Source organism: Terrapene carolina, unplaced genomic scaffold (genome assembly GCF_002925995.2).
Source record: "Terrapene carolina triunguis isolate 2854851 unplaced genomic scaffold, T_m_triunguis-2.0 Scaffold66, whole genome shotgun sequence".
NCBI lineage: Eukaryota > Metazoa > Chordata > Testudines > Emydidae > Terrapene > Terrapene triunguis.
Window position 1 is genome coordinate 86,778,188 of NW_020664417.1, and position 25,670 is coordinate 86,803,857.

General features: G+C 45.4%; 1 protein-coding gene across 2 annotated transcripts in view; it reads right to left on the reverse strand.

Moving 5' to 3' along the window:
• NSD2 (nuclear receptor binding SET domain protein 2) overlaps nucleotides 1-25,670 on the reverse strand; it is a 161,815-nt gene that overhangs the window by 116,186 nt on the left and 19,959 nt on the right. Inside the window, exon 2 of one of the 2 annotated variants that reach the window (XM_024199044.2) lies at nucleotides 21,145-21,773. In XM_024199044.2, coding sequence (XP_024054812.1) covers nucleotides 21,145-21,744 — 600 coding nt within the window. In that variant the 5' untranslated portion in view covers nucleotides 21,745-21,773. Of the gene's footprint in view, nucleotides 1-21,141; nucleotides 21,774-25,670 lie in introns of both variants that reach the window. The other variant, XM_024199043.2, reaches the window with a different exon arrangement.

Consider the following 25,670-nt stretch of genomic DNA (forward strand, 5'->3'; position numbering starts at 1 on the left):
CTGATGAGGAAAGAAAGGTTGCCCCCGAGTGTCCCGTCAAAATCGCCTTTTCCCCACTTGCTTGCCCTTGGAGGGTCCAGGCTGGGGGGCAGGCCGAGACTTCCTGTGAGGGCGTGTCTTATAGTCCCATTGCTTCTTATGGGCGGCTTCGTACTTCGGGCGGGCAGCCGGGGTCGGAGTCTGCTGCGGCTTGAACTTAGGTTTTGCTGGAGCCGGGACATAGAGACCCAGGGTCTGGAGGGTCGTGCGGGAGTCCTTTATGCCATGGAGCTTTGTATCTGTTTCCTCTGCGAACAGAGCTTTCCCATCAAACGGGAGATCCTGCATGGAAGATTGCGCCTTGCTGGAGAGCAGGAGCCATGACGCCCATCTCATGGGCGCCGCGGAGACCACTGAACGTGTGGCAGTGTCCGCAGCATACGAGGCAGCCTGCAGGGAAGCCCAAGCTGCCGCTGCCCCTTCCTCCACCAGTGTCCTGAACTCCTTCTTATCGTGCTCCTGGAGGGAGACCTCAAATTTAGGCAGGGAGCCCCACTGATTAAATTTGTACCGACCCAAGAGGGCCTGATGGTTTGCCACTCGTAACTGGAAGCTCAAAGACAAATAAATTTTTCTTCCGAAAGAGTCCAGCCTCCTAGAGTCTTTGTTCTTTGGGGTTGTGGCTGGCTGACCCTGTCGTTCCCTGTGGTTGACAGACTTGACCACCAGGGAGTTGGGCGTCAGGTGGGTATATAGGTACTCATGCCCTTTAGTGGGTACAAAGTACTTGTGTTCTGCCTTTTTTGATATAGGGGCCGAGGCTGGTGTTTGCCACAGGGCATTTGAAATTTTAGCCACCCCTTCATGGAGTGGCAAGGCCACCCTACCCAGTGCCGAAGGGGACAACACGTTGAACAGGGAGTTCGAGGGCTCCTCCATCTCCTCTGCCTGGAGGTGGAGGCTTGCTGCCACCCTCTTTAAGTGCTCTTGGTGGGCCCTGAAGTCCTCCTGCAGGATGGAGGGAGGCAGGGCCGCAAGCGCCTCCTCCAGACGGGGCGAAGAGGCCGGTGCGATACTTTGGGTGTCGGCTGGCACCCGAGGATCCAACACCTGGTCAGACTCCGGGCGCGGTACCGAGGACGAGCGTCCCACTGATTCCTTTGTTGGGGGTCTGGAGAGGGAGGCGGACATTGCTTCCGAAGCTCTGGCCACCAAGTGAGCTTCCACCGGGGGCTGCGCCGAGGCCTGGGTGCCCACTGGTACCACTGGGCTGGCCACGACGCTCAGTGCCACTGCACCTGTTGTAAGCAGCAACAGAGAGTCCTGTGGCATCTTTAAGACTAACGGATGTATTGGAGCATAAGCTTTCGTGGATGAATACCCATGCGTCTGACGAAGCGGGTATTCACCCACGAAAGCTTATGCTCCAATACATCCGTTAGTCTTAAAGGTGCCACAGGACTCTCTGTTGCTTTTTACAGATCCAGACTAACACGGCTACCCCTCTGATACCTGCACCTGTTGTGGCACCGTTGGGGCCGGCTGCCGGGATTGGCTGGTCTGGCACGAAGGACGGCTACGAATGGAGACTGGGCTGGCGTAGGATCCGCTGCTGTCTCGACCGGGAGGAGCGGCAGTGCCGGGATCTGCGATGGTCACGGGACCGCAATCTCGACGTGGAGGACCGGTACCAATGGTAATAGCTGCTCCACGGACGTCCTCGATGGGTGGACCCGCACCCGGGAGGTGCCAGCAATCGACACCCAGGACTGCGGTGCCTTGGCGGAGACTTGGGGCAGGAGCCCGAGTGGGAACGGCGTTGACAATCGTGCCAGAACCAAGTGGGGTACCCTCTCCGGGATGAGGACCGACGATGATGTCCGCCGCAGTCCCGTCGACATCCGCTTTCTGAGGAGGATCGGTGCCACGAGTCCCGGCCGGACAGAACCCAGCCTGAGAGTCTGGCCAGCACCGAGGGCGATCCACGTGGACTCTGCCCCGAGCGGACGCTGGGCGGTGATCGGCATCGGGAACGTTCCGTCAACCGAGATCGGTACGGAGCTGGGGGCAACTGCAGCGATCCCAGCGGAGACTTGCCTCTGGAGCGTGGGGCCGACATCAGCGGCACTCTGTGCACCGGCATGGACGAGATGTCCCAGGCCACCTGGAGGGCTTCGGGCATGGACAACATCCGGAGAGGCCCGTTCCAAAGGGGCTGGGCTACTCCGCTCTACGTAAATCGAAGGCCTAGCACCCAGTCGGGATCGAGGACTGCCCGACATGGGCCTAGCCTCTGTCCCAGACGTCCCTCGGTGCCGCTGCGAAGAGGGAGTCTTCTTGTCCCTCTTGGCGTGCCACATGGACGTGGAGCGGTGCTGACTGGTCGATGGCACTGGCGGATCACCGCGTACTGACACCGCGGTGCCTGGTACCGGCTCGGAGCGGTGTGCCGGGTTTGGGGTCAGCGCCGACTCCATCAGAATGGCTCGGAGGCTAATGTCCCTTTCTCTTTCGGTCCAAGGCTTAAACAATTTGCAAATCTTGCACCTCTCGCTGATATGGGTTTCTCCCAAGCAGCGCAAACAGTCTGTGTGCGAGTCGCTTCTTGGCACAGAACGCCAACAAGAACCGCACGACTTAAATCCCGGAGCTCGGGGCATGCCCCGCCCTGGACTCACTGACTAACTCAACTAACTACGCTAACTAACCACAGGTAGTAAACGAACAAACAGTTCTGGGGACGAGCTGCAGCAAAGCTGGAGCGGAGCAGAGCAGTTCCAACGCACCTTCACTGGCGGCAAGAAGGAACTGAGGGTGGGGGGACCGCACAGCTCCCCTTATACCATGCCAGGCAGGTGCCACTCCAGAGGTCATGGGGGGCGCTCCTCCCTACGGGTACTGCTAGAGGAAAAACCTCCGGCACCAGTGCACGTGGCGAGCACGCACAAATATTGCGGAATACACATGAGCAATCACTCGAAGAAGAACCAAGTTAAGATCCCACTGTGGGACAGGAGCCCGAGCCGGTGGGAAGAGTCTGTCAAGGCCTCTCAGGAATCTGATGGAACATATCGTGTGAGAACACCATCTGACTTTGGATCAGCAGGTGAAAAGCAGAGATAGCTGCAAGGTGTAATCTGATGGAAGAGAGGGCCAGCCCCTGGTTCTTAAGATGGAGCAGGTAATTTAAGATAAATTGTAAAGAGGAGTGTGTTGGAGAGATGCTACACTCAGATGCCCAGTGGGAGAACCTCGCCCATTTGGCCAGGTAAGTTGCTCTAGTGGAAGCCTTCCTGCTTCCCAAGTTCAACCACACAGCATCCATGCTGTGAGGTAGAGGGGGGAGAGGTTGGGGTGTAGGAGACGCCCGTGATCCTGCGAGAGCAGATCCAGCCAATCGGGAAGGGGCCAGGGAGCAGCCACTGCCAGGTCCATCAGTGTGCCGAACCAATTTGGCCCGGTCAAGCCGGGGCGACCGTGATGACCTGGGCCTTGTCTCTCTTGACCTTTGACAGGACTCTGCTGATGAGAGGGATCGGCGGGAATGAGTTCATCAGACCCCCCCGACCATGACAGGAGGAAGGCGTTGGAGAGGGAATCTTTGCCCAGGCCTTGTAGGGAACAGAAGCGATGACATTTCCTGTTCTGGCTGGTGGCGAACAGGTCCACTTGAGCGTTCCCCACCTCTGGAAAAGGGTCTGGGCTATCTCCAGATGAAGCGAACACTCATGGTGAGAGGAAAAGGATCTGCTGAGGTGATCCACCAGCGTGTTCCTGACACCAGGGAGGAGATAGGCATGTTCGATGCAGAAATCCCACAGTTGGAGTGCCTCTTGATAGAGGGCCGATGAGTGTGCACTCCCTTGCTTGTTGATGTAGACCATCGAGGCCGTATTGTCCATCAACATTCCAACACCTGAGGTGCAAAGACTCCGCAGGCCAAGAGAACCTCTCTGAGCTCCTTGATTTTTATGTGCAATGTCATCTCCTCTGGGGACTACATGCCCTGGGTCTGGAGGCCGCCGAGATGTGCTCCCCAGCTGAGGTCCGAGGAGTCCAATATCAACTTGATTGAGTGATGAGGGCTGTTGAATGGAACTCCTTCCAGGACCGCCCTGGGGTTGGTCCATCATTGTAGCAAGGTAAGTATCATCAGAGGGATGGTAACGACCTTTTCCAGGTGATCTCTGGATTGGGAATAGACCGTTGCCAACCCACTACTATAAGGGCCGTATCCTGAGCGTGGCATGGCGGATGATGTATGTACATGCTGCCACGTGGACCAGCAGGTGCAGGCAAACCCTGGCCCCAGTCAGGTGGAATACGGAGACTCCTGCGATGAGGTCCACCATCGTCTAGAAACTCTCCTGCGGTAGGAACATTCTGGCACAGGTGGAGTCGAGCACCGCTCTGATTAACTCTATCCACTGCACCGGAACTAACGGCGACTTTTTGTCATTTAGCAGCAGGCCCAGGGATCAGCACATGGCCTGTAGCACCGCGACATCCCTCTGAATTTGGGACCGGGAGCGGCCTTTGATGAGCCAATCGTCGAGGTACGGGTAGATCTGGATACCTTGACGTTTGAGGTAAGCAGCTACTACCGACATGCACTTGGTGAACACCCTCGGTGCTGTTGTGAGGCCAAACGGGAGGACTGTGAACTGATAGTGGTCAGGTCCCACCATGAAACGTAGGAAGCGACTGTGACCTTGAAAGATCGCTCTGTGGAAATATGCATCCTTCAAGTCGAGTGCGGTATAGCAGTCTCCCGGATCCAGGGAGGGGATGATGGAGGCCAGGGAGACCATGTGAAACTTCAGCTTAGGTATTTGTTGAGGTCTTGCAGGTCCAGAATGGGCCATAGACCACTCTTAGCCTTTGGGATTAAAAAGTACCGGGAACAGAATCCCTTGTTCCTGTACTTATAAGGAACCTTTTCCACTGCACCCAGCTGCAGCAACCCTTGTACCTCCTGTGTGAGAAGAGACTCGTGAGAGGGGTCCCTGAAGAGGGACAGGGAAGGGGGAGTGGGGTAGAAAGAATCTGGAGGGTGTAATCCTGCGTCACAGTATTGAGGACCCAGCGATCCGAAGTTATTGTGGTCCATGCGGGGAAGAAAAAAGAAAGACGTCTGGAAAACAGCGAGAAAGATGGATCTGCGGTATAGTCTGGTAGGTCGCCCTCAAGCGCGCCCTCAAAACGCTCGCTTGTCTCCCTGCTTATTGCGGGTTGAGCTCAGTTGGGCAGAGGGTGGAGGTGGGTGGTTCAGGTGGCGCTTGTAGCCCCTACTCTTCTTATGGGGCGTCTCCTGTCGAGGTTGGCTCCCTTGACCCTGAGATGGCTGCAGTTTCAACAGCTTACGGGCTAGACTGGGGATGTGCAGCCAAAGACGTAGGGTAGTGCAGGAATCTTTCAGTCCATGCAGCTTACTGTCCATCTGCTCTGCAACCAGGGCCTGATCATCGAAGGGGAGGTCCTGCATCAACTGCTGAGACTCAGTTGACAGACCCAAGAAGAGCATCCAGGATGCCCTCTGCATGGAAATGGCCGAAGCCATGGAGTCTGGTGCCACTATGCCCTCTTCAAGGATCGCCCAGAACTCCTTCCTGGACCCTTTGGGCAACGAGACCTCGAATTTGGCCATGGTCTGCCACATGTTGTAGTCGTAGCAGCCAAGGAAGGCTTGGTGATTGGCCATTCTCAACTGAAGGCTGGAAGACTAATACATTTTTCACCCAAACAGATCCAGTCTCTTTGAGTCTTTATTCTTGGGCGTAGCCCCAGGCTGACCTTGCCTCTCCCTCTGATTAATGGCCTCAACTCTGAGGGAGTTTCTAAACTCACCCGTCCACAGATACTCATGGCCTTTAGCTGGCATAAAATATTTGTGCTCAGCCCTTTTTTTAATGGGTGGCAGAAAGGAAGGAGTTTGCCATAGGGCATTAATAATTTTCGATACTCCCTCATGTAGGGGTAAAACCACCCTGGAGGGTGCCATGGACAAAAAGACATCAAACAGTGAGTCTGACGGCTCCTCGAGTGCCTCTACCTCAAGCCCCAGATTAGACGCAATCCTCATCAAAAGCTCCTGATGAGTCCTGGCGTCATCTTGAGGAACTGGGTGAGGGGCACCTATAATAGCTGCGTCCGGCGACGATGAGGACGAAGCCAGTGCTGAGGGATTTACCACATCCCCTCATGGTCCAGCTGACTGCTCCCCTGGGTCCTCATGGGCCTGGAGGGGTCTTCTCCTGTGGGGCCTCCACCTCCAGAGGGCAGGATGCTGCGGCCGATGGCCTATCTGAGGCCCCCAGCCACTGACCAGGAAGTCTGCGAAGGCTGGGTAAACTCCCAAGGGTTCCAGGGGTACCACACTGTAGGAGCAGGATTTTATAATGATTTGATTTCATCCTGTCAGCCACTCCTTTTGAATAGCAGAAAGGAATGACAGACCAGAACAATCCTTATGAGTGATTATGGTCACCCTTTTGTTTTAGAATAAGTTATAAAGCTACTATGGTTTCCTATATGTTTTACAACTTAGGAAGTAAGAGACAGGATTCTCTATTGTATCTATGTTAAGAAGATTAGAGGAATGTTGAGGGCCTGAAGCCCCAATGTGAATTGTTTTAGTTATAAGATTTAGCAAGGCTTGATTTACAATGTATTCTGCTGAATATACAATCCTGCTGTCTGTATACCTTTGAAGGTTTCTGTAAGAGATTGTTTGTGCGAATGAGGAATGCATGCATCAGGAAAAGATAAGGTGTGAAAGCCATCACAAATGTCCAGATGGTCAAGAAGAAGTGAGAGACTTGGAAAGACCAGGAGACAATCAGAAAACATCCATTGTATCCGATGTTAAACATATTAGCAGCATTGACGACCTCAGAGGTGAGGCAGGCACCCCCGAAAGCGAGACAACAAATAAGAGATAACGATGGGAAGCCCGACAATAACCATCAAATGATAACACCACTTAAGGACTAATGATTACAGGACGACATTGCAAAATGCATGGACTTAAATGGGAATTTACAACTATAAAGCTGGGGTGTTTTGCCATGGAACTCTGGGTTCAGTCCTGCAAAGCCTCGGAGCATCGTATCGTGACCGACAGAACCCAGCTCCACACTCGTGTTCAATCTAACTGGCCATTAGATTGACTCGAGCTACAACAGACTGGTACCTATAAACATCAGGTTTTACCACAACCTCCTAGTTGTTTCCTCTACTTTCTGAATCAGAAAATTGTCCCCTACACATGCTAAGAACTTGCAGGACATATTACATTGTGCTGTATTAATCTTCCAACACATATCTGGGAAGTTAAAATCCCCCATTAATACCAGCTCATGTGTGGTAGTTAATCTCAATACCTGCTTGAAGAATATCTCATCCACTTCCTCTTCTTGATTAGGCTGTAAATTCTTCAGGGAGCAAGAACCAGGTCTTCCTATGCATTTGTGCTTAGTCCAGCTTCATTGGGGCTACTGGGCATTAGTTTATTGCAAATAATGTAATAAAAAAATATTTTGTCTTCCCTGTCCCTCCTAATCGCTGAGAAGCATGAGAGCTGATGGAGGTGGTTGTGTAGGGCAGAAGCAGGTCTCCCTCTCCTGTGGAAGGAAAAGGAGGCTGGCTAGGGGAGGAAGAGAACAGAACAGATCTTCCTTCCTTTAGAGTTTTTGATTGTGTTGTAACTTGCATTAATTGATGGTCAAATTAACTAAGACAACTGCAAATGCTAGTGTAGATACTCCACAAATGTGGATTTTAAGACTCAAACATTTGTTTAATGGATGATGTTTAGGATGTATAGCAGAACCCCGTTTAACCAATCTAATTGGAACAGGGGCAAGATCGGATAACCAAAAAATTGGATAATCCAGAGAATGGGACAGTGCTGCCACAGGAGAGATCACAAATTTATAAAAAGAACAGGAGTACTTGTGGCACCTTAGAGACTAACAAATTTATTAGAGCATAAGCTTTCGTGGGCTACAACCCACTTCTTCGCTGATACTCTGAAACCTGTCACAAATTTATGGCACTATATGTGCTGGTTGTTTGATTAATACAGAGAGCCGGATAGTGGAGGATCTGCCACCAAATAAGCTGCCACCATCTCAGAGATTCAAAAAACTTGGACCTAGGGGAGAGTTGCTCCATCTTCATTCTGTGACTAACAAGTGACAATGAAAATTCCATTAAACAATATATTTTTAAAAAACAAACAACGATCAAATTTTAACATACATTTGTTTCTCCTGGTTTTAATTTTGTTGCAGTACTTAGCGTCCAGTAGCCAAATAGCATTTTCTTAACAGTTTCTATTTTTAGAAGACAAGTCTGTTTAAATCACCAGTTTGCTACTGAACAAATCCTTCATGAGCAGGTATCTTGGTAACCATGGTAACACTGCATCTCAGCAGAAAGGAATTAATTTTTATTTCACTTTGAAAACAAAGGTATAAAGAGAAAAACCTAGAATAGTTTCAACTCATTACAGATGGAGCGGAGAGAATTTAAGTTCTGGATCACATTTCCAGCACAAAGCAACAGAGGGTCCTGTGGCACCTTTAAGACTAACAGATGTATTGGAGCATAAGCTTTCGTGGGTGAATGCCCACTTCGTCAGACGCATGTAATGGAAGTTTCCAGAGGCAGGTATAAATATGCAGGCAAGAATCAGTATGGAGATAACGAGGTTAGTTCAATCAGGGAGGGTGAGGTCCTCTGCTAGCAGTTGAGGTGTGAACACCAAGGGAGGAGAAACTGCTTCTGTAGTTGGATAGTCATTCACGGTCTTTGTTTAATCCTGATCTGATGGTGTCAACTTTGAAAATGAACTGAAGCTCAGCAGTTTCTCTTTGGAGTCTGGTCCTGAAGTTTTTTTGCTGTAAGATGGCTACCTTCACATCTGCTATTGTGTGGCCAGGGAGGTTGAAGTGTTCTCCTACAGGTTTTTGTATATTGCCATTCCTGATATCTGACTTGTGTCCATTTATCCTCTTACGTAGTGACTGTCCAGTTTGGCCAATGTACAACAGATTCCAAACAAAACTTAAGCTCTTTTTCTCCTTCAAGTATGACACCAGTTTGTTTCAGCTACTTCACTGGAGTTTTGCACTACCATTTAAATGGTCTATTAAATCAAATGCAACTACACCTACCCCGATATAATGCTGTCCCCGGGAGCCAAAAAATCTTACGGCGTTATAGGTGAAACCGCATTATATCGAACTTGCTTTGATCCACCGGAGTGCGCACCCCCCCCCCCGAAGCGCTGCTTTACCGCGTTATATCTGAATTCGTGTTATATCGGGTCGCGTTATAGCGGGGTAACGGTGTATTTGAAGCGTTCCGTGTTTCAATAACCAGTACTTAAGCTTCATCAAGCTAAGAAAGCATAAGACAGATTTCTGAAGAGAAAGTAAAATACCTCCATCCACACCAAAATACGTACTCAGACACCATTGCCATGACACTAGATAGAATAGAAGTTTAGAACAGCATAGCTATAAAACACATTCCTTTTGAACATAAAAGTTATTTAGAAACTTCTGTGGTGAATTTAGTTTGCTGTAGGGTCACAAGAAAGGTTGAAGCATCTGCATCCTGAGATAGGCGTTGAACAGACAGGTGAGGCAGGTCTGGGTAACAAAGTTGTCTCAGCCACGTTGACACTATCAGGATAACTCTGGCTCTGTCCTGTCTGATCTTGTTCATGAACCATAAAATTAGGGGTGATGGGGAAATGAATAAAACAGACCCTTTTTCCAAGGTAGAAGGAAGGCATGTGCCAAGGAGTGGTGACCTAGATCTCCTCTTGAGCAGAAAAGAGGGCACTTCTTGTTTTTGGAGGTGGTGAATAGATCAACCTATCTTTGGAATATGCTGAGGAGAACCTGAATGTCCAACTCCCATTGGTAATCCTGGGAGATGTCTCTGCTGAGGGCATCAGCTGTGGTGTTCTGAATGCCTGGGAGGTAGATTGATGAAATATGGATCAGATTACCGCACGAGGGTAATCTTGCTCCCCTCTGCTTGTTGATGTAGAACAGGAGTCGGCAACCTTTCAGAAGTGGTGTGCCGAGTCTTCATTTATTCACTCTAATTTAAGGTTTCGCGTGCCAGTAATACATTTTAATGTTTTTAGAAGGTCTCTTTCTATAAGTCTATTATATATAACTAAACTATTGTTGTATGTAAAGTAAATAAGGTTTTTAAAATGTTTAAGAAGCTTCATCTAAAATTAAATTAAAATGCAGAGCCCCCCGGACCAGTGGCTAGGACCCGGGCAGTGCGAGTGCCACTGAAAATCAGCTCGCATGTCGCCTTTTGCACTCGTGCCATAGGTTGCCTACCCCTGATGTAGAACATGCACTCTTCCCTTTCTTAGGGGTGCTGGATCTGTCCAGGGACAGATTTACATGGGGGAAGGGCATGGGATAGCATTCTGGTTGCAGGGAGCATTTAATCAAAAACAGTCTTAGTTTGAGCTCCCCATTCTTCCTTACCTTATATTTGAGGGCTAAGCAGAAGTTGCATTTCTGGGAGACGTGGGACTCCCCCAAGCAACAGATGCCCTTACAGTGGCTGTCACTTACAGCAGTGGTTCTCAAACAGGGGTCCATGGCCCACTGGGGGGCCACGAGAATGTTTCTGGGGCTCTGCCAAGCAGGGCTGTCATTAGACCTGCTGGGGCCCAGGGCAGAAAGCCAAAGCCCCACCACCTGGGGCTGAAGCCCGGGGCGCTAAGTCCCGACACCTGGGGCTGAAGACGAATCCTGAGCAACTTAGCTTTGCAGGGCCCCCTGTGGCATGGGGCACAGGGCAATTGCCCTGTTTGCTACCTCCTAACACGGGCCCCGGCTTTTATATGCAGAAGAACAGTTGTTGTGGCACAGGTGGGCCATGGAGTTTTTATAACAAATTGGGGGGGCCCTCAAAGAAAAAGTTTGAGAACCCCTGACATACAGGAATAGCCTATTGGCAGGAGAGGCAGCATTTGGAGCCCAGAGAGCCAGGCATGTCCTGCCAAGAAAACAAGTCGCTTGGTGGGGAAAAAAAGGAGAAAACAAAAACAATGCAACAATCCCTTATACAAACTAACTATAACTATATGAACAACTACTAGATTATTTTAACTAAGAAAAAATAGGTTAAGGCAGTGGTTCTCAACCAGAGGTCTGGAGCCCCCTGGACAGGGCACGAGCAGGTTTCAGGGGGTCCTCCAAGCATAACTGGCATTAGACTCACTAGGGCCCAGGGCAGAAAGCCAAAGCCACGCCACACAGGACTGCAGCCCAGGGCCCCAAGCTCTGCCACGTGGGGCTGAAGCCTGAGCAACTTAGCTTTGTGGGGCCCCTTGTGGTGTGGAGCTCTAGGCAACTGCCCTACTTGCTACCCCATAACGCTGGCCCTGGCTTTTATATGCAGAAAAACAGTTGCTGTGGCACAGCGGGGCCGTGAAGTTTTTACAGCATGATTGGGGGGCCTCAGAAAGAAAAAGGTTGAGAAACTCTGGGCTAAGGGATGCTCAAGGCAGACACGCTAAGGCTCTGTCTCGGCTTGAGGCAGTTGACAAGGATGGTTCACTCACGCACCCCTACATAACCTTGATGTCTGGCATGAGGCAACTTACAGCGCATGTGCAGGCTGAACATCTCTGATTAAGGGCTTGGGAGGCACATGTGGACCTGAAGTGGAACACTCATAGGGAAAGAACTCAAAGAAGAATAACTATTCCACTTTAAATGGAGGTACCGAATTAGTCAGAGTCCCAGGACCTGAGCTGGGAAAATATTTCATAGATATCACAGACATACTCAGTGCCGGAGAAAAATTCATGGTCCGTACCTGTGGAGAACGTTCACTGTGTCCATAACAGCGGAGACTCAGAGAAGGCAGATCTCCCAGGACTGTGAATCTCAGTGTCAAGGTTGTCAGTACCGTAAGCAGAAATTTTAGTGTGGTCAGTACCAGAGTAGACTACGCCGACAAGGTTGGTACTGAGGTCATCAGAACCGGAGCAGGTGGTTTTGTCTTTGGTACCAAGTGCCCAGCAGGCAGTAGCTGAGAACACTTGAGGGTGCTCCTTGGCCAATACTGGTACACAGAAATTGGAATGCAGGACCTACATCAGGCTTTGTATTACCCCGTGAGAAGAGCCAGGGGGTGGCCCATGCCTAACAGTCTCCTCAGATGATGGCCTTTACAAGAGTAGAACTGCATCCTACCTCTTTCTGCTGATGAAAAAGGGCTTAGCTGTGGAAGCAGGAGAGAAGCGCTTCTCAGGAACTGGGACTCTAGAGGCGATCATAGCACTTAGTCAGAGCACTTCTGGTAGAGGACTGTTCAGATCCAGGTGGACCTTGCTTACCTGGATCAAAGGCCAGCCTCATCGACTTGTCCAGCAGAAAAAGCCTAAATGAATTTCCTTTTGGTTTTGGGTTCTTTTAGGAAAAGGATTAACAAATGAAGCATTTGTCATTGATATGTCCTTCACCCAAACACAACATGCACCTAGTATGTCCACCACAGAGGGGGATAGCTGCTCACATGAGAGGCAGTATTTGAATCCCAGCAGTTTTTGAGCAGACATAAGGGCTGAAGCCTACTACCAGGTAAATGAAAGAGGAAAAACTACCAAGTAAGAAAAGCTAACCTAAACTAACTAGTAATCTATACTAAATAGGCAACTACATATAAAAATCAGTTTTAATCACAAGTGTGCAAGAGACAGGGCTTTCAATTCTGTCTAATAGTCACAGCCAGTAAAGAAGAAACTGAGTGCCTGCTGACCCCATTCCACCCTTTATGCCTTCAGGTGTGTGGGTGTGGGTGTGTGGGGGGGGGTTACATGTGCATGAGTGCACAAGTGACACAGTCTCAACAGACACTGGTGACTAAAAGACTTTGATCAAGAGCATGGAGCTCAAATGCACCACCAAGAGTGGAATATATATGGACAAGCACTCTAAGAACCATCCTTCATTTTATCCCTTAAATATTTTTTTAACTGCACAATTCCAGAACCTCTCTATGAAGGATCCTGTCTTTAATGCTTATGTCTAAAGTACGGTACAAGCAAGAGAAGCAGCTGAAAGCAACCTTTTGTGATCCTCATATCAATTTCACTGCTTCTTTTGCTGGAGAACCACAAAATATAAGAACAGTATAGGAAAGATCCTTCACTGTGGGTGCTCTGGAAAAAGGAGACAGAGAACTGCAAAACCTAAGGTGGTTATAGAAAGAACAGTCAAAAGGGACCAGAACAGAAAATTGGTGTCCTGGATTGGTGACCTAGATTAGTGCACAGTTCAGGGACAAACTCTAACCCTAACTCTCCCGCCAACACATTCAGAAATTAGTGAAGTCATTAACAACGCTATTTTGTACTGATCCCTTCTGGTTAAATGAAGGATTCCAGAGACACCAAAGTCCAACCCCACTCAGGTAGCATATTACCGTTAACCTTTTATAAAATAAGCCTATTAGATGAACAATCTTTGGATGCATTCACAAAAACAATAGTTATTACAATACAGCCACTAAACCAGAATTTTCTCAAACTTTTGAAAGCTGAGCCCCTCTTCAGGAAAATTAAATCTATTACACTCAGCCCAAATTCTGCTGTGTGTTGTTAAAGGCCTATCCAAAATGAGCAGTCACTCAAGAGTAGATTGTGTAGATCCGTATAATACACTTCCTCTTTGTTTTGATGAATAGTGAAATGGTTAACAATGCTAACATTTTAAGTACCATCACTGGCATCTAAGTTACCACCACTGAAAGGAATGGAACAGTTTACCCCTCAGAACTTTCTACAGATTGCATGGTTAACCTTGAAAATATGAAGTAAGTGCCTCTTCACAGCACGCTACATCTTTGCCACTCAGGGACGGCAATGTGGGGGAAACAACCACAATCTGGGAAACTGCATTTAACACTGAGAGTAAATGCACACAAACTCTTCCATAACCCAAGAACCAAAAAAACGATCACATCTTCAAAGTATCTGCAGTACTAGAAATATCTCTATGACAATAAGACCTTTTCATACTGTTACAGATGGATGAGAGAATTCTGAGGAAGACTCAAAGTCTATCATCCTCTCAGCTTCCAGGGAGGATCTGACCAAGTTAACATCAGGAGAAGGGCAACAGTGGCTTACAGGTCTTCACTACTCCCACATGGAACCAGACCTTCCTTCTAAGGGGGAGGGATAGCTCAGTGGTTTGAGCATTGGCCTGCTAAACCCAGGGTTGTGAGTTCAATCCTTGAGGGGGTCATTTAGGGGCCTCGGGCAAAATAACCTGTCAGGGATAGTACTTGGTCCTATTGTGAAGGCAGGGGTCTGGACTCGATGACCTTTCAAGGTCCCTTCCAGTTCTATATTTCTATGATTCTAATTGTTAGTCAGTGTACACCAAATAGGTTCTACTACTACCACCTACCAAAAGAAAATTTGCACTTAATTCTGTGATTAAAACCGTGGGTAGGGGGATTTGGATAAGATCTGGGATTTTATTCCCCATGCTACATATGGCTGATGATTGTGTACTGCATATATGCTACCACAAGAGCTCCCTAATATCCAAAATCTGCTCTAACTGAATACCACATTTGACACCAGAACATGAAGTGTTTATCTTGAATTGAGGGGGCTGAAATTCAATTGCAAGAATTTATCCAGCCTGACATTACTTACAGGTGCAAGGATCCATACAAAGTTGTCTATACTAAATTCTATGGGCTCTGTTCCACATGTTTAGTAACCACAGATGGTTGATGTCATTACCATCTGCTACCTAACCAGGAAAGCACCCAAAGCAAAGGCATTACAAAATAATACATTATACTGACTGAGCTCCTTGAGTCGATCTATGTAGCTTAACAAAGAGAAGGTTAAGGAGTGACAATTACAATTTATAAGTACCTATATGGGGAGCAAATATTTAATAATAGGGCTCTTCAATCTAGCAGAGAAAGTTGTAACAGGATCTAATGGCTAGAAGTTGAAACTAGACAAATTCAGACTGGAAATACGGCATTATTCAGTCTATCAATAATTTATCCTTGGAACAATTTACCAAGTCATGGTAGATTCTCCATCACTGGCAATTTTTAAATCAAGACTGGATGTTTTTTCTAAAAGATCTGCTCAAGGAATTATTTTGGGGATATTCTATGGCCTGTGCAGTACAGGAGGGCACACAAGATAATCACAATGGTCCCTTCTGGCCTTAGAATCTATGAAAATATTGCCGTTTTCCCACTGGGTGAAACATTTCTGGAGCAGTGAATGTAAGAATCAAGTGGCAGAGTCACAATCAGCCACAGAGCAGGAAATGAGGATACAATCCCAGAACACATCAACTGAGATCAGAGGTTTGGGACTTTCCCACATGGATCTGAAAGCCTCATGGGCAAACCAAACGCAGACCACAATCGCTGGATGCAGTAGATGCAGACCACAATCCCTGGATTTCCTGCTGGCTTACATTTTTCCTCCTTTTCCCCAAACACACATCTTATCAGTGATCATCCTAGTGGTGCCCAACAACATTGCATAAAGAATTACTGGTGCTGGCAGTTGTCCCATTCCTTCATATGCCCACTAGAGCAGAGGCTGGTCTCATCATGATGGCAGTAGAAATGGAGCGTGCCGCCATGTCAGCTGCATCGAATGCAGACTGGAGAGATGTCTTAGCCACCAGTTGGCCTTCGTTTTCTATGGCCTTGAATTGTTCCTTATGCGAATCAGGAAGCTGTTTTATAAGAGCTCAGTTTCAAGTGATTCTGGTAATCGTATTTTGCCATTAAGGCTTGATAGTTTGTAATGAGGAACTGAAGAGTGGCAGAGGAGTATGTTTTTCTGCCAAAAAGATCCAAGCGCCTCCAGTCCGGGTCATATGGGGTGGATATAAATTGGGGGCCCTTTGAGTTGACCGCATCCACTATGATCTAATTGAGAGGTGGGTGGGAGAAGAGAAACTCTGTGTCTTTCGCCAGCACTTAATATTTTTTGTCAACCCGCTTGCCTGTCGGTGGGACAGATACAGGGGTCTGCCATATGATCTTGGCAGGGTTCAAGAGTGTCTTGTTAATAGGGAGGGCTACTTTGGATGAGGCAGAAGAACGTAAAATATCCACTAGCTTGTGGTGTGACTCGGTCACCTCTTGTAGTAGTATCTTTAGTGCCTCTGCTACCCGCTGTGCCAATCCTGGAACAGTTTAAAGTAATCTGTTATAGATGGCAGAGGGGACATCACCATCTCATCTGGTGAGGATGACGAGAAATGGTCATGAAGGGTAATTTCCTCCTCACCTTCAGCCTCCTGTTCCTCTCTTCCCTGATCAGGGGGTTCAGATGGCCTTGAAGCAGCAGCTGAAGGAGGATGTCTCCCTGGTTGCTGGTAGGAGACACTGGAACTATGGGAGGCCTGTTGTCTTTGAGCCTGCCAATGATCCCAATAGGGTCACTGCGAAAGAAAAGGATGCAGTGTTTGGTACAATAGCTGACCAAACCAGGGAGGCTGTGGATCAGGACGACGATATGACTGAGGTCCATAGTGAAATTGGGCATCATACAGCAGGTGAGAAGAGAGGCGGGAGACCACATCCTCTTGCTCACTTTCTGACTCCGAAAATGAAAAGGGTGGGGGCACAACAAGAGGTTATCGGCAAGTCAAAGACGCCAGGTGAACTCAGTACCAGCGCATCAGACACCAAAAAGTCTGCCATGCACCAAAGTCTGGCGGCGCCGAAGGCGTCAGTACCAGCAGTGGTTGTCGGTGCCAAGATGCCTGTACCAAAGGAGCCAGTGATACAGATCTGATAGTATAGTCTGTCAGTGCCTGGTGTACCACAGGCAGTACTGATGTCAACGTTCATATCGCAAGAGCCTTCCCCAGGATGGATTTTCTATGTTTCTCTTGCTCATTGGGTCCTTAGGCAATCCGACGCTCTCTGTCGGGACAGTACCACATGAGGCCTAGGTACCAGATTTAGACGGTTTCAGTGCCGTCAGTACCCATGATTACTGATCGAACTGATTGTTTTTGAGTCAATCGGGGCTCACTATGGGGACTCACAGACCTTTTCTTAGAGGCCTTACGTGAATGGCTGGTGGGTGTCCCTTTGGGCTCACCTCCCTTCAAACTAGAGAGTTGTGGTGAGGTCTCCCACCATGGCTCGGATGGTTGAAGGACTGACTCCATGAGTAGGAGTTTAAGCCTCAGTTCTCTGTCCTTTCTGGATCTGGGCTTTGGTTGCTGACACAAGCCACATTTCTGTGGGATGTTTCTCTCCCCCAGGCAGCGGACACACAGTGTCCGTCAGTCAAAGGGATAGATTCCTTGCCACAGACTTTTCTTGAAGCCCGGGGAAGTCCCACCAACCAGGCTTGATGAACGAACAAAGTCTTTTCTTTTTTTAAGCAACAGCCAAATAAAAATGTAAATGAAGTAAAGAAAGAAAAGAGGATTCAGAAGGAAGCTAAAAATTAGCAATTCTAAAAAAGTTCACAATCCGCGAACAGACAGCTAAAGCTCTGTCTCCAGCCAGGGGCAGTTGAGAAGGAACTGAGGAGGGTTCACCTGGGCACACTGGTTAGCCTCATGGCAGAGCCAGGGCAGAGCTCATGCGTGGGCTGAATGGACCCTGCTACCAAAGTTCTCTGATCAGCAGCATAGGGACGCAGACACACCTACAGTAGAGCACCCATAGGGACACTACTGGAAGAAGAACCAACTGTTAACTTCTTACCTAAGGTGTTGTTTCAGTTCCACCTAAGTCAGGAAATAACCATATCTACTTTGTGCCTGAATCCTCAAAATCATAAGATGTTCCATAGCCACGGTGTTTAAAAGGGCACTGAAGCGTTATTTCAAGAGGTTGCTTTTCTTGGGAACCACCAAGAAAGGCTTGAGGGCCTTGAGGAAAGCAAATTATTTAGTAGAAAGTTATTAGGGAAGCCTAGAGTCTTAAACACTCTGCAGCAGTAAAGATGGACTATAACAAGGGGTAGGCCACAGGATCAGTGAAGAGATCAGAAGCCTCTCCACAAATTACACAGCGCAATCATTTGGACTTTGCATATGCATGATACATCACTTTATGTTAAACACTCTGGGCCAAATCCTCAGCTGATGTAAACTGGCATAGCTCCATTGAAGTCAATGGTATTATCTCAATGGTATTACCTCAATGGTGATGAGATCTGGCCCAGTTGCTTTTATGATGCTACCTTCTGAACAGTAGTTAATAAATAATCGTTGGGAAGTACTGCTTTTGAAGTCCCCTTTATCTGGGCAACACCAGACAGGGTAATTTCTTAGCAGTTCAATTTATTTCCTCCAAAACCTTCTATACAACAAGCAGCAGGCACTTATCTAGCACTTGGAAAATGTAAAGTGCTGTACAGACATTAAGTAATTGTAGAAGTCCAATACAGCTCTTTTTATAGCTGATTATAAGCAGGTAGGGGAATACATGGAAAATTTGAATATATACTCATTGTGAGGTCCACATGAATTATTCCCCATCTGTGGTCTCCAGACCAACAGTGGCCTGTGGAGCAATTCCTGGTGGTCCACAAAAAACATTTGGTCACATGGGGCTGGCTCCCCTTGTTTGAATCTGCTATATTACCTTAAAGTCAACTACAAATGCAATCCTTTTCTAGTGTTACTTTTCAACGACAACTGCTGTGGTTGGTACGAGAACGTTATAGGGCTGCAAATAGGACAGATTATGGGAATCACAAATGTCAATGGAATTTGGACACATTATGAAAAAAAGTTTGAGAACCCCTGGTCTAGATATTCAACATAAGATATTAAGGATGTTAGCTAGCTAACTTATTGAACCATTGTCTTTTTTAATGCAGGGATCTGGTGGAACCAGATTGGAAAAAAGGAAATATACCATTGTTAAAAAAACTGTAAAGCAAGTGATTGACTTAACTACTCAAAAAAAATCCAATTTCAGTTCCTAATAGAATAATGAATCAAATATTTCAAGAACAGAAAACCTACAGTAGGACAACAGAACTATGGACCATAAATAGTATGTTTTAAAAGGAATCATGCTATAAAAACAGTAACACTGGATTGAGAGGTGAGAAGGATTGAGAGGTGAGAAGGAAGCAAGCTGATGTTAAAGAAAACTCATCTCTTCAGTACCCTAAAAAACATCTTTATTAAATTATCTGTAAGAACACTAAACAGCACATTTAATTGGCAGCTTACTAAATACGGGAAGCATTGTTAAGTGAAGACAAGTAAAAAAAAGGGACTCTGGGCCCAACTGTATGAGGGGCCACTCCTTTCTGCAAATTCCAGCCAGCTGAAGTATTCTGTTCCTTATTGCCTGAGGCTCTCTAATCTCTCCAGGTCACTTTACAATTTGGTTCTGCTCTCCTGGCTTTGCTACCTCAAATTTTGATGTCATCCACAAATATGATCAATGGATCACTTCAGAATCAAATTTGCAGGGGACATGATCCAGTGGCTGATAGACACAAAGCTGTTGTGTGAAGATGGTTTATAGAAAAGCGATCAGTTGGTCTGCTACAACTAGAAAGAAATGTCAGATTTTTTAGTTCTCTCAGACTGAGATGCTTGCTGAATATGTTCAAGTGGGCCACAAATCTACTTCTATAACATCAAAGCCATCAGTGGCTCATGAGCCACTGTCCCAAACAACCATGGAGATCACTGTGCCAAGAAGTCAAATATTAACTTCCACTGAAGTAAGACTGCGTTCAGTGCTCACTTTGTGCTTAATTGTTAGATACCGGTTGCAGTCTTATTTTATCATTTTATGCATTTTCTGTAGCTGGAAATAACTTTCTAATGAGATCATTTTAACATAGTATTTTGGAGAAACTTAACATTTTAATTTAAAGTTTTAAGTCTCAAGTCTTAACTTAGTAGATTTAGCTACATTTATATACTTACTTGTATAGCACAATAAGCTATTTTATGCTTTTTGGTCAGCAAAAATTCTTAGAAATGTTTTAGTGCTAATGTTTATTATTCATCCTGTATATTCGATCAAAAATTTCTTAGATGAACATGAGTAACATTCCTGATACTTATGAAAATGGTCCAATTGATACGAACTTAAAAAAAAAATTACTTGTAAATCTTTTCATGGTATTAATTTAATAATTTTGAGGAAACAAAATATAAAAAGTTCTTGTAATGTCAGATTTAAGACCAGGATGACAGCAAAAAGGACCTTGATAGAAAATAAATGGCCTTGATAGAAAATAAATCCATCATGTATTAAGTGTTTATATATAATCATTTAATTTTATAACTTTAATTAAAAGGAACTTTTTATAAGAGTAGCATCTTTCTTTTGGCCATACTGCTAATAAATGTTAGTCTTGATTTCTCTATACAAACTATTCTAAATTTGCAATTGAACGCTTATAAACATACGTACATATATGGAACCTGTATTGCAGGGATACTTTCCTTTTATGAGAGTGATGAGAACAGGTTCTCTTCTCATAATGGGAAATAACAAAAAAATGAAGCTATTTCCTCACTTGACACTTTAAAATAGAACAAAATGAACTGTATTTAAACAAGCACTACTGTTCACATTTAAAAAATAGAAATAATAAATTAAGTTCAGCAAAAACATGGAGACCTTTGATGAGTACATGTAACATGACTCCATACCTATTTAATTGTGTTAAATATAGCTAACTTAAAATCAGAAATTAAAAAGTTATCTGAAAAAGGTAGCCACAACATAATCATAGAGGTTATGCGCTGAAGTTTAATAGGCAAAACTTATGTTTATGCAATTAACTCAAGAGCAGACAATGAAGCAACTCTAGCCATTTGTCTTTTTAAGTAATTCAACTTCATTTGAAGCCAGGGAAAATAGAAGAGTAATGGCCAGAAAACATTCAGGGTATTAGGAACTGGGCACAGTGTGATGGTCCAAAGATCTAAATGGCTCTGGATTTAAGAACATCGACAAGACTAACTTGTTTGAGGGAAGGTGCATATTCACAATACTGGAAATAAAAACACCTGGTACGTTCATGGGTCAAGCGGCAATAATCTGATTAACAAACAAGGCTAGTGGCAAAAAGATTAAAAAAAAAAAAAAAAAAAGACTTACTACCTTCTTTTCAGAGGGGCTTGAAGTCTTTGATACTAATGCTGCTTCAACAAGACCCTGCTCAAGTAAGGAGTCATATTTTATGCTTCTTTTTCTATTTCTCCTCTCCTTGTTTGCTGGTTTTTGTTCATTTTCCTCTGACTGGGACACAGCTGCTCCACTGTCTCCACAAATGGAAGATTCAAAAAGAGGCTTTCCATTCATGTAGGTTTTAGTGATTTTCAGCTTAATCTCTGGAGAGCCATTCTTGATAGGAGTAGTGTTGGGTGGTGTTCCAACTCCTTTTATCTCCTGGGGATCAAAGTGCAGCTTGGCATCTTGTGCCCCGGACTCGCCATTAAACACACGAGAAGTTAGATCTTTCAATTTATCGGCTGGAATAAATGGAAGGGCATCATGGCCATTATATTTTTGCATGACACCCTCCTGTAGAGTGGCAGAAAGTTGTGCTTTGCCTAAGTAGACAGAACACTCACGATTCACTTCACAATTCTGTGTTTTCCCATTGGCATTTCCAAGGATCTCTGGTACCTGCTTCATTTTGATGTGGTTAGCAATTTTTCGAGTTAACAGAGGAGAACTTCTTTTGATGCTAAAGTCCATTCAGCCCAGATCTTTCCAGTCTTACACTGCTGTAACAAAAAAAAAAAAAAAAGATTTTTTTAAATGCAGAATTATAGAAGAATATGCTAAAAATTGTCATTTTTAGTGCCTGATTAAAGCTGCTTCTGTAAGGTTTTAATCTCAAAAATATTTTTAAATAATTCTTTTTTAAAGATGTAGATTTCTTTCTACAGAATATGCAACCTAAGCATTGCAGTGTGTGTTACTTATTGCCAGTGCATAAGTACCAAAAATTCTAACAAGTAGTAATTGACAATAAATCATACTAATTTCACTAAACATGCTCTAGCAAACTCCAAATAGGAAAACAAAGTGATTTTAGAGTATTAATTTTAATAATCTACAGCCCAAATCCTTCCCACATAATTTACACAAACCGTTCCATCTACTTCAAAAACATTATAGTGTGTAAAGATAAAAATTTAAACATAACATGGTATTAGCAACAAAACTATGTTAAAAAAAAAAAACCTGTTTAATTCTAGTAAAGTGTGCCAGATTAAGAAGTCCCATAGACTCAAGTTTCCTGTGTATTCACATAATAGATACACCAGTGATTCTCAAACTTTTGTACTGGTGACCCCTTTCACATAGCAAGCCTATGAGTGCGACCCCTCCCCCCCGGAATTAAAAACACTTTTTTATATATTTAACACCATTATAAATGTTGGAGGCAAAGCAGGGTTTGGGTTGGAGGCTGACAGCTTGCGACCCCCCACATAATAACCTCACGACCCCCAGTTTGAGAACCCCTGAGATACACTATGGGAAGTGGCAAGACAAACTTCACACTACATTGCAAATGGTGGCCAACCTGGCCATCAAAGCACCCCACTCTAGGGAAAAAGTGTAGATTAGTCCTTATGCTTTATCCTTGGTTTCTCTGCTAAGACGGTCAGTAATTAATTCCACTTATGGTGGTGGTTTTATTATGTGGATATTTGTCCACTAGGAACTGGATGGATGCCAATAAGATCACTTCCCTCAGGCCAATGACCAAACTGCAAAATTTAAACCAGCAACCTAGAGTTAAAATGAAGTTTTTTATTATGATTTTACACCATTTTGTAACATCCATTCCCCAAAACAAAGGAGATTTGAAGAAGTTTATACATGAATGCAGTTATAGCTGCATAATCAGATCTAGACATGTTTTAAAAATTAATTTAAAAAAGAAAACCCAGCACATTTTAGTGTTAAAAACCCTACATTTTCAAACAGAAAGCATCAGGAAAAGCAGTCCATCTGCACCGGCTTTACTTTTCTCTCTCTTTCTGGAGAAGAACAGTAGGAAATAGACACTTTTATTGTAGCATAAACCTCTATATCAGTGGTCCCCAAACTTTTCAGCGTCACACCCCTTCTCCCCCGCCTCGAGCCAGGCCACAGCTCCCGAGGGGGGAGGGGTGAGAGAGCCGAGGCTGGGGCCGCAGTTGAGGTCAGAGCTGGGGCTGGGAGTGGGGCTGCGAACGGAGCCGCGGCCAGGGGCCAAGGCTGGGACTGGGTGCAGAGCTGGGGCTTGAGGCTGGGGGCAGGGTCGGAGCAGAGCTGGGAGTGGAGCAGGGCTGGGTGGCACTTCCTTCCTGCCCCCCGGGGGCTGGCCTTGGCCACCCCACAGTTTGGGAACCTCTACTCTATATGCATACACCATAGTTTAACATTAGCAGGACCCAGATCAGTATTCTAATTATAGATTCGTATATAATTAATACTGGTAAAGCACAACACAGCTATGAATTCAGGATGAATGGAATTAGAACATCTATTCACAAGGTAACCAAGTTATGCTTTGACATAAATCAAATAGGAACTGCTGTATCGGATCAGATCAGATTCACATCATATCCATCTAGCTTAGTATCAGATACTTCCAATGAAGGTGTAAGAAAACCCATAATGGGCAACCACTGAATAGCTGTCTACCATAGAGTACTTTTGTCCAAACCCCTATCAATTAATGATTGACTTATGCAGGACAGCGGATACCTCCCTTTGTGACATTCTGTGCCACAGCGCTAGATTTTGGTGGGATTTCTTCCTCAAAGATGTTGAGCTGAGTTATACTGAGGTTTCTATTACTTAGTGGTTTAGCCCGTTACTTCTTGAACTCCAATATGTTACTTAAGATTACACTGAGAGCAGCCTTTCCTCTTGTGTGCTCCAGAGCTAGCTGTTCCCTGAAACAATAATTTAAGGTATCAAGAAACTGTTTCTCTAAACCTTGTCTTTATGGGATGTTTCGCCAGTTTACATGTGTAGCTGAAGTCACACTTTTACTGTTTTATTAGTTTTAGATGTCTCTGATTCCATCAGTGTTATTACAGAGTTAGCAAAAACAAAGACAGTAAACGTCTGGAGGCCTTTTGCACAGATAATTTAGGCCAGTGCTTCTCAAATGCAGCCATCGTGGCCGCATGTGGCCACCAGAGGCTTTTCTTGCGGCCACAGCCTCCTGGGTGGTGATTGGGGGCAGGGGACAAAGCAGTGGCCCCTCCCTCAAGGGCCTCCCCCCAAGACACAAAAGCTGGAGGAGCATCTTCCCATCCAGGGCTTAAATTGTCCCTGGGCTTGCCCGGGCTGAGTAAATCTGCTGTGAAAGTGATATTTGTATGTTTGTTAATATCACTTTTCACAGCAGATTTAGTAGCTAGCTTGGAGGCTGTGAAAAGTGATTAACATATAAGTATCAGGTTTCATAGCAGCAGACTTACCAGCTAGTAAGCGACCAAAGAAGCAAAAGAAACAACAAAAAATACAAGACTGTGCAAAGCACCTTATTTGTGTTTCTATTCTGTTTAGGTCCAGTAAAGAATAGAGACCATTGCACATTATTTTTATTATTGAGTCTGCCAAAAAAAAAAAAAAATCCTACATAAGTAAATTACAATGATTTGGACATGTGTATGTGCATATTTATTTGTTTTTCCTAAAATTAATTATTTTAGGAAAAATTTTCAGAGTGGCCACCAGCAAGAGTTGGTGGCCACACTCTTGAGGCCACTAAAAATTTTGTTGTGAGAACCCCTGATTTAGGCTAAACAAAGGAATGCCATTTCTTGTGTCTAAACAACTTCTTTTTCAAAAAGCTATAGTATTCTTGAATAAATCCAATGAACAGATAATCTATTGCGATTATGCCTACCTGAACAGTCATCATTCTACTACTAGAGTCAAAGAACTAGATGGACTACGTGATCCAAGACGTGATCTGATTGTAAATAAGGTGGTAGTGGGACACCCAGGAAGAAGTGTCAGGAGTAAGATGAAGGAGAGATGTGAGAATCAGCACAGATTTGGATGGCGACAGAATTGTTAAGGTTAAAAAAAGCAAACTCCATGTGTGAAGATTTAAAAATAATTATATTAACCAGGAAGTTAAATTCAACTAAGGTCAGGGGAAATGCTGTGTTTTCACCACATTTCATACTCCATAACCTCTCTCGTTGTCACTTGGAGTTGTACAGAGTCTGAAGACTATATCTACACTACAGCTTATGTTGGCATAACTTATGTCACGTGGACAGCCATATGTCGGCGGGAGAGCTTCTCTCCCATTGGCATACAGCGTCTTCACCAGAAGCGCTGCAGCTGCACCGCTATATGTGTAGGTAAGCCCTAAAGTTACACATCAATCCGTATCTCTAGAGTGCTCCTTTACAGAAGCACTGTGTATAATTGGAAGATGTTTGAAACTGACAATTTGGAAAGCACTACTGTGAACAAACAAATTAAGTATAGTACCTGATAAATGATTAGACTGATTAATACTGCTAGAAGCAGTATTTGCAAGGCAAATTTAAAGAGTTGGTAACTGTACAGGAAATTTGTGAAAATGCACAAAACCAAACCACCTCAGAAACTCTCCTCTAAAAACGGTGATTCCATTTTTGACAGAAAAATGAAAC